Here is a 9,133-nt window from a genome sequence, read left to right as displayed (position 1 = left end):
AAATAAAAAAACTTAGTTACTAACCCAATTATCTCAGGCCCAATAACTGGCCCAAAAAGATTAACCCAATAAATAAAGCTCACTGGCGTTTCAAACGTCGACGGCCCAGTTGGCCCAAAAAAAAATGCTGACACCTGGCAAATTTCCAACCATCAATCGGCCCAACCGGGTTAAAAGCCCTAAATCTCTCTCACACGATCAGTCTCTACTGTCACTGTCGTTCTCTCCTCGGTCCTCCGAGCTCAGCCTCTGCTCCTCTGCCTCTGACCGGAGCTCCTCCTCCCCCTTCTCGCCGGTAAGTCTCTCAAACTCTCACTCTCTCCTAGCTTTTTCAAAAAATGAAATCTAACTGACTTACCCTAAAAAAATGTTATGTACACATTCTTATTAGATTAGTATGAGTATGTTTTATAGCGAGTTCCCTTCAAATTTCTGTCATAGTACCCACTTTACATGGTTATGTTTTAATCTCTATACAGTTCCATAATTCCATTAGTTTCTTTAGCATTTAATTGTCTGGTTTTTGTACATGATGTATAGTAGTTCAATTGTTTCCCTGCTTTTAAGGTGAAAACAAAACAAAATGCCACTGGGGTTGATATTAGGCTTAGGAAGGGCATTTCGAAGAAAGCGGCCATCATCCCTTGACATTCTCTCTTCAAAGAGGGCGCCACGAGATTACTACAAGGGCAAGAACTGCAAACCAACTGGATTCCATACCCGCAAAGGTGGTGGCCATTTAGCCCTGCATATACAGACAGTAATTTGATTGTGGGTTTATCGGTTCATTGAACATTTCTTTGTTTTTTGAACATTTAGCCTTTTATCCCAACATAACTATTGTGCTGCAATACTCACGTGTGCTGAAATACTGGAAAGTAGAGTAATGCATTTGGAATATTGATGCAGGTGGATATGTTGTGGTGAATGAAAAGCTGCCTAATTATGTAGTCCCTGATTTGACTGACTTCAAGGTACTCATTTTTGTAAACTTTAAAGACTATTTGTATATATTTGAATGTTGTGAGTCTTCAAAGGGAAAGGTTCCTTTGCAGCTTCACATTGTACAGAATGCTTATTGACATGGAAGCTTTTTGAGGCCTCGTTTTATTGTTGCTCAAGAAATCCCAACATTTATGTTGCTTTGCTTCCATTTCTAACGTTTTTAAATGGTAAATTTGCTCATGTTGTTTTTCCCTTTTGGTGCAGCTGAAGCCTTATGTCTCACAGTGCCCAAGAGAAGTTAAAACTGCAGACGCAACTGATGCGGCAAAATAAAGCCAACATGTCCACTTCTAATACTCTGGTGATTTTTGTGCCAAACAACTTTGAGTGTTTTTGAGAAAAAATAATATCAAATTTGGATTTTACTTCCCAAATTAGTAGATTATTAGCCTAATGAGTACTTTTGCCTCTTGTTTCATAATTTTAACAGTTGTCTCTATAGAATGAAATAGATACAATGTGAAAAATTTGGTTGGATGAAAAGTACATCACTTGCATGCCTCCCTCATTCCCCTCTTCATTAACTATGAATGGAAGGAATGCTATTTAATGTCAAAATATTCCAACCTACACTGAATTACACAGCATATGGATTTTCCTTGCGTTTCTGATTTTTATTTTTTGATAATTCAATAGTTGGGGTTCTTTATACATTTGAATAAAACATACTTATTTATCCAAAAAAAGAAAAAAATAGTTGGTGGTAGGGGGGATTTGAACCCTTTACAAGTGTCATCTTAGCTTAAATAGATGCTAAGTAAGTGCTCTCATAATATCTTAGCAATGTTGGTTTTTATATACAAGGATCATTGAATGGGGACCAATTCAGGTTCTCAAGACTGCATCTAATGTGCCAAATTCTGTGGATACTTCTATATGCTCATTAGGCACCGATGTTGGTGAAGAATTTTTGAGCTACAAGCTATTGCAAATGAAGTTTATCTATGTCGTGGACCCAGTCTGGAAATTGAAATATTTTTGGGATGTCTTTCAATGAATATGGGAAATCGCAATGGCTAATCTACCAAGAATTATGGTTCTGTTCTTTTCAAAACAATGTCTACACAGACGGAAAATATGGACTTCTGTATAAAAAGGGGGCAGTAAATATTTCTGTTAAGCTAAAAGATCATACTAGTCTCTGTAACTAAAGGGTTTCATTTCTCCCTTCAACAGAGGAGGTTTATATCCAATAACCAATAGGTTATGCTCCTTTGCTGTGTCATTCTTGGAGGAGATATTTTATTTATTTTTGGTTTAGATTATAGTTTTTCAATTTATCATATTATTTGATAATTTTATTAGAGGTTCAAGAAATATGGCTTTTACATGTGAGTATAAAATTTATTAATTTATGTTGAAAATGATTTTATTTTAGACATTTTTTATTTGAAAGATTATTACTAAACACAATTTTTTTACATTTGTTTATGCTTTTATTATTTTCTATCCTTATAAAAATGGTGAAAATTCTTTTGAAAGAAGTTTAATTTTTTTTAGACATTTTTTTAGTAAAATTTTGTTAACGTTTGTCATTTTAATACATTTATTTGTATTTTATTATTATTAAATTAATTATAACATAAACACTGTTCGACCTCGGTTTGACTTTAAAAATCTTGAATCTCTCTTCTTCTTTTTCGGTTCGTTGAACAGTCCTAATTTTAAAACTATGATTGAGATTGGCTAACAGCACATGCTATCAGTCTTTTTATAAATTCAAGCTTGAGTTTACAACAGAACTGGATTTCATATTTCTTTGCTATCCATTCAAAAAGGGTTTTTTTTTTTTTTTTTTTTTTTTTTTTTTTTTGATGTGTACGGTTGAATATGTTAATGAGATGGAATATCATAGGTATCAAGTTTTTTGGAAATTCTATTAGAGCTGAAAATACACGTTGCAAAGAAAGCTACATATTGTTTTGCTGTATTTGATTGTTCCTATTCAATTAGTTGATTAGTTAGATAGCTTGTCACTTGTCAGCTTCTTATTGGGCCTAGCTTGTTAGTGGAGTCAATTACTTCATTAGCACTGTATAACGACCTGAAAAATTTATTAAGTGGTTCACCGTTGAAGCATCGATATCGTTCATTATTATATTAATTAATTTATATGCTTTATATAATAAAATTTGTAATGCTTTTAGCATTTTTTAAAATTGCATGATAATAAGAGGTTTAAAAAATAAAAAAAGGGCTGTGGTTTATTTTTCTCACCTCCAAAATGGTCTTCAAAATATTAAACCAATATAAACTCAACCCAATCGAAAACCTGTTTGGGGAAAAAAATTGTTTTGAGGCTTGAATTTTGTAAACCAACATCTTACACAGTAAATTGTCAATATTAACCATGTTATTTAATTCTTTTTAATAAATTTTATGCTTGAACCATGTTATTTGATTCTTTATACGAAAATTTTTCTTTGGTTAGTATCAATTCATCAAATTATTTATTTAATACATCAAATTAACCCTGGTTAGTTAGTATTAAATAAATTTATATTAATTTATATTCAAATAAAAAATGTCTCATTTAAATTTATTACCTTAGGCTCCAACTACATCAAACCGGCCCTGAGACAAACTTCAAAGAAGAGGATTATTCTATGCACCCTCAAGTGTGTTTGCAACCATCAAACGAACCATTGAGGAGTACTTATCTTTATGTTAAGAGATTGTGACATTCATCAGTGTTCTCCTACAGTGTTAGCCTTCACGCCATGGATCTATTATCCATAGATAGATTTCTACAATGGTACAATGATAATGAAGGATTTTGTTTTGAAGGGGTCATAAAGATTATTGGGGGTTGTAAACTACTAGAAAGGCTTGCGAGGATCTATGGAAGCAACTGGGAAACAATAGTCTTTTTTCTATAACATTTAGTTAACTGTGTTAACACCAATCTTGACTATAGTTTAATTTATTATCATAGTTTAATTTAGGTTAAAATGTAAAACCCACCCTCTATATTTCACTAAAATTCATTTCAATTCTCTAACTTTGATTTTGTTCATTTTAGTCCTCTAACTTTCAAGTTTATTCAATTAAGATTTTTCTATTAACTTTTGTTATATATTGTGGTTAATTTTCCAATTTTTTAATTTTTTTCTTCAAATTTTTTTAAATTAAAAAAAAAAATCCAATTAATGATTCAAAAATATTTTCCAAAAAAATTTAACAAAAATTAACGAAAATGTCTTAATTGAATAGATCTGAAACTTAAAGGACTGAAATTAACGAAAGCAAAGTTAGAAAGCCTCAATTAAATAAATCCGAAACTTAAAGGATTGAAATGATTGAAAGCAAAGTTAGAAGTCCTTAATTGAATAAATCTAAAATTTAGAGAATTGAAATGAATAAAAGCAAATTTAGAGAACTGTGGGGGTCGGCTAATCAATAAATTATTAAAGTCGTATAAATTGGGCTTGTGGCCCATCCGAGGAGGTAAAACTATCCGAGGAGGCCCAAATCAGGTTGTAAGGGTAACCAAACAAAAGGAAGAGTAGATATCGCGTAAGGTGAGTTCAGTATTCGTCCGAGGACAAAATCGTTCTCGGAAATATGAGTCCGAGGACGACCTGAACGCCACCTTGTTATAAATATACTTCGGAACTACGTTACCACTAAAAGTGGGATATAGGGCCAAGGGTAAGAAAGAAAAGGGAAACAAATATCTATGATAGCAGTTGCCTTCACATTCGTTGCCTCTCAACCAACTCTCTGGCCGCATTAATGTGGAGGTAATGCCTGAACAGTGATGAAGCAGCCTTACAGCTACTGGTTGGAGGTTCTAGAACGTGTTAGATGGGACAGAAAGAAATCTCCCGAACCCAACCTACACGTGTGTGGTGAAGATGATATCAGGTTGTAAGGGTAACCAAACAAAAGGAAGAGTAGATATCGCGTAAGGTGAGTTCAGTATTCGTCCGAGGACAAAATCGTTCTCAGAAATATGAGTCCGAGGACAACCTGAACGCCACCTTGTTATAAACATACTTCGGAACTACGTTACCACTAAAAGTGGGATATGGGGCCAAGGGTAAGAAAGAAAAGGGAAACAAATATCTATGACAACAGTTGCCTTCACATTAATTGCCTCTCAACCAACTCTCTGGCCGCATTAATGTAGAGGTAATGCCTGAACAGTGATGAAGCAGCCTTACAGCTGCTGGTTGGAGGTTCCAGAACGTGTTAGATGGGACAGAAAGAAATCCCCCGAACCCAACTTACACGTGTGTGGTGAAGATGATATCAAGAGGGCAGTATATAACATGAAAGAAGTCATTGAGGGCAGGAGATCGGAAGATAAAAAAAACAGAGAATACTCAAAAGAAAAACTTATGTACCAAAAAACTGAACTTGTTTCAAGGAAAAATTAATCGTTATATCTGTGCTAATCTATCTATAAACGTGAAGTTTAATCGTTTTTCTTTTAGAGTTAACCTAGTTCTTGGACACCCACGCTCTATAAATTTTATTGCTTAGACCTTCAACATACGAATCCAATACCAGTTTGGGATCGTTACAAATCGAGTCCTTACAAGGACTAAATTGAATTCTAAAGAAATTTAGAGGGTGGGTTTTGCAACCTTTAATTTTATTATCTTTCAAAAGTTCAGGATTTTATTTAGTACTTTTAAAATTATATATTTTAATTTAGATAATTAAATTACCCTTTAGTTTAGAATATTTTTAAAAAATTTACCTTCTTTTTTTTTTTTTTAATGAACAAAACTCATCATATATTTATATTAAGTGTAAATTTTGAAAACCTAACCGTTAGATTGCATGATTACATCCTTAATGCTTACAAAATTTCAAGAAAATCAAAGATCAATTGCTATGTCATCAAATAAATGTTATAATTTCAAGTTTTTGTAATCTAAAGTTGTATATAAAAAATAAGTTAATTGATCAAATAGTAAATAATATCCGATTTGAACGAAATTTGATATGCATGTTAAGAACATAAAGAACATAAAATTCAACAGTTAAATTTTCAAAATTCACACCCAAAAAAAAAAAATATATATATATATATATATATATATGAGAAGTTTGAAGAGTTTCTTTTCAAACTAGTTTGGAGAGAAACTTTGTTCTTTTTTTATAGTTTATTATTTTGTGGCTATTGAAACAGAGAAAGTATATCTTCTTTAGAATGTATACATTAAGTCTCTTACAAGTTACAACACATGGGAGTTGGAACCTACACACTTACAGGTCTCATGTGTCGTGAGAGATGACTATATACACCCGAAATAGAATGTCCTTCTTCCTTAAATATACCAATAGCAAGTAAGTATCTTATATGGCTAGCTTATACAAGAATTTGTAGTCGTATAAGGTTGAACCATCAAACTTACGTGCATTACTTCTCTTCTTTTCTCATCAGTGTCTTATTAACACACGGAACAAAAAAGTTGTGCACGAAATGAAAGGTAAAAGCTTGAGTCCCGTGCAAACCAAGCCTGAAAATAAGGATCGAGAGTGCCCCACCTCATCGATCTACGTTGATCCTGGTCGTCCATTTAGTCGACACCCCCACGTGCACGTACTTATCGAACCTCGTCCTACTCAGTACTTTCCACTGTCATTAACCTTTTGTTACACAAAACAAAGGTCCCCCTATCCATCTCCTCGCTATCCAAGACTACACGAAAACATAAAAAGTGGGTCACCGTCACTTCTATTTTCTAACAAATTTACTCTTCTTCTTCTTTTTTGTTGGGAAGGCTAACAAATTTACTTTAGAGGTAAAAAGTGCCCCCACCAATTTTTCACCCCCACCGTCACTCTTCTATATTATAACAAATTTAAGAAAACTTAGGTAGGTAAGGTTACTCCTTTCAATTGTATTTACTTTCTAGCAATATAGTTATATTGAATAAAGAAATTATAAAAAAAAATTATCTTTTTAAATACAATTAAACTTAATATTATGATTAATTTATCAATTTTATGATTTTATCACATGATTAAACTCAAAAAATAAATCACATGATTTTGTTAAAGCACAACATTTTAAATTATTATATTAAAAAATTCATTTTTTAACTAAATTAAGAAATTATATTACTATAATTAATATAACATCATTTTTATAAAAAAGTTATTACCCATATATATATATATATATATATTTTACACTTGTGTGAAATTGTGTCACTGATTTTTTTTTTCTTTAACTTTTTTCTGTATTCAAAGTTCCCAACTTTACCCAAAGAGAAAAAGAAACCTTTTTCTATCTACGTGGCTCGAGACCCATAGACGTTCTTTCCACGTACACTGCCGCCCCGCCGCCCCCCCAACCTTTAATAAATGTAGTGGGTCCCGCATTTTAGTGGTCGGCACTTCCTCAATTTGCATCCTTGCCGTCAATTAAGCTAACCGTTTATGGCTGGTTTTGGTATGTCTATCTAAATAAAAGATTTTAATTTTTTTTGAAAATATGTGTAGGTAAAAAAAGGTAAAAATATGTGTAATATTTTTTAAAAATTGAAAATATATGTTTTAATAAGTCTACCAAACAGCCCTTAAAACTTTCAAATTGCAATTTTTTTTTTGGGAGAAGAGTTCAAAGAGCAAGCCAGAGAACTGGAGGTTTGAGTCACTGGGCTGTGACCATATATGCACACACCTCCTCAATTCCTATTAATGAATTATTAATAAGTATATCAAATGTAAACACACTATTTTTACATAAAATTGGACACCTTTCTTGATTTTGTACATGGAGTCCACCTTTAAGTACAGCTAACGTATACCTCACCCCTACACAGAATATAAGATTTAGTTTTTGATATTTTAATGTAATTTTTGGATATTTTTTTTTTTTTGAATATCGTTTTGTTTTTTTAGAGAGTTTTTAAAAGTATTTTAGTCAATATTGGATGCTTGTATCATTATATGGTAGAGTTTTAGCTAGAATAAGAATATGTTAAATAATATTTTTTAGTGACGTTCTCCTTGTTTAGTCTAATACTTTTGTATTTAACACGAATTAGGGTTTTCTTTTCCCCAAATTTTCTTCCTCTAGGCAAGCATAGACTCATGTAGGGGTACTCGCAGTGCAATGTGGTTTTGGGTTATTTTTAACACTGCACTTTACGGTGTGGTTTAGCCAAAATCATAACCACACCGCACCTTATTTTGGTGATCACATGTGCAGTGCAGCGTATAAGATGCGATTTGAAACCGATATATTTTTCGAATTTTGGGTTTTTCTACTCAATCCAAAACTGGTTTTTCCCTTTGTTTTGGGCCAAGGTTTAAACTATTGAGCTAATTTTTCTTTATTTTAGATTGGCTTTCATAATCAATACTTGTTAGAGTTATTAAGAGATCTATGGTTCAATCTCCACTTACACCAAAAACCGATTAATATCTTGGTCTGATGATAAAAAAACTATCATCAGGAACGAATGCTATATTATAATTTTTTAAATTACTAATTTTGACTTTAATTTTTTATATATTATAATTTGATAGTTACAATAGGAGATGAAGGATTTGAACTCAAAATGGTTTCATTGAAAACACCAGATGGTTTCATTGAAAACACCAGGAAGTGTCAACCAGTTGAATTATAAGGCTCTTGGCACCAATTATGCTTTTATGATATCAGTCTATATTTATATCTTTAAATTAAACAAAATTAGGTATAATTGTAAATTTATTTAATGTCTTATTATTTTCTTTCTTTTCCATTTTAATTTTCAAAACAATTAATGTGAGGGATATCTAATTCCCACCTCTACTTATTATTATTTTTTTTAATAATTTGATATTTTAGGGAATGAGAAATTTAAACCCTAGATGTCTCCATTGAAAACAACAGAAAATATCGGTTGAATTGTAAGGCTTTTGGCACCTCTAAGTAATTTTAAACACTGAAAAAAAAAAAAAAAAAAAAAAAAAAAAGAGAGAGAGAGAGAGAGAGAGAATTGATAACCATTTTTATCCCATTTCCTTTGCTTCCCTAAAACCTCGTATTCTCTTCTTTCTCCAAACTTCAAATGCACCCTTACCTTGCCTACCAAAGCTAATCTAGCTCGAAGAAAAATTTTATATGATTGCTTGAGAGAGATCATGACTCATTGCTCAAATATTTCCTTAGTGGATT

At 32.1% G+C, this 9,133-nt stretch overlaps 1 protein-coding gene across 3 annotated transcripts; it reads left to right on the top strand.

Moving 5' to 3' along the window:
- The first annotated feature begins 206 nt into the window (after positions 1–206).
- On the top strand, positions 207–2,265 carry LOC126732434 (uncharacterized). 3 transcript variants are annotated; one of them, XM_050435282.1, is made up of 5 exons: positions 207–295; positions 568–728; positions 910–974; positions 1,210–1,306; positions 1,893–2,265. In XM_050435282.1, the coding sequence occupies exons 2-4, from the start codon at positions 584–586 to the stop codon at positions 1,276–1,278; spliced, it is 279 nt and encodes a 92-aa protein (XP_050291239.1). In that variant the 5' UTR covers positions 207–295; positions 568–583; the 3' UTR covers positions 1,279–1,306; positions 1,893–2,265. The 3 variants fall into 3 exon arrangements, with proteins under 3 accessions (XP_050291239.1, XP_050291240.1, XP_050291238.1); XM_050435283.1 differs by having other exon boundaries at positions 1,835–2,265; XM_050435281.1 differs by lacking the exon at positions 1,893–2,265 and having other exon boundaries at positions 1,210–1,513.
- The last annotated feature ends 6,868 nt before the right edge of the window (positions 2,266–9,133 follow it).

Source organism: Quercus robur, chromosome 6 (genome assembly GCF_932294415.1).
Source record: "Quercus robur chromosome 6, dhQueRobu3.1, whole genome shotgun sequence".
Classification (NCBI taxonomy): Eukaryota; Viridiplantae; Streptophyta; class Magnoliopsida; order Fagales; family Fagaceae; genus Quercus; species Quercus robur.
The sequence above is the reverse complement of the archived record's forward strand: the minus strand, read 5'-3'. Positions and strand labels throughout refer to the sequence as shown.

Coding starts and splice junctions, on each gene's coding strand:
- LOC126732434 (XM_050435282.1), top strand. CDS start 584: ATGCCACTGGGGTTGATATTAGGCTTAGGAAGGGCATTTCGAAGAAAG. Junction 729..909: donor TGGATTCCATACCCGCAAAG/GTGGTGGCCATT, acceptor ATATTGATGCAG/GTGGATATGTTGTGGTGAAT. Junction 975..1,209: donor CTGATTTGACTGACTTCAAG/GTACTCATTTTT, acceptor CTTTTGGTGCAG/CTGAAGCCTTATGTCTCACA.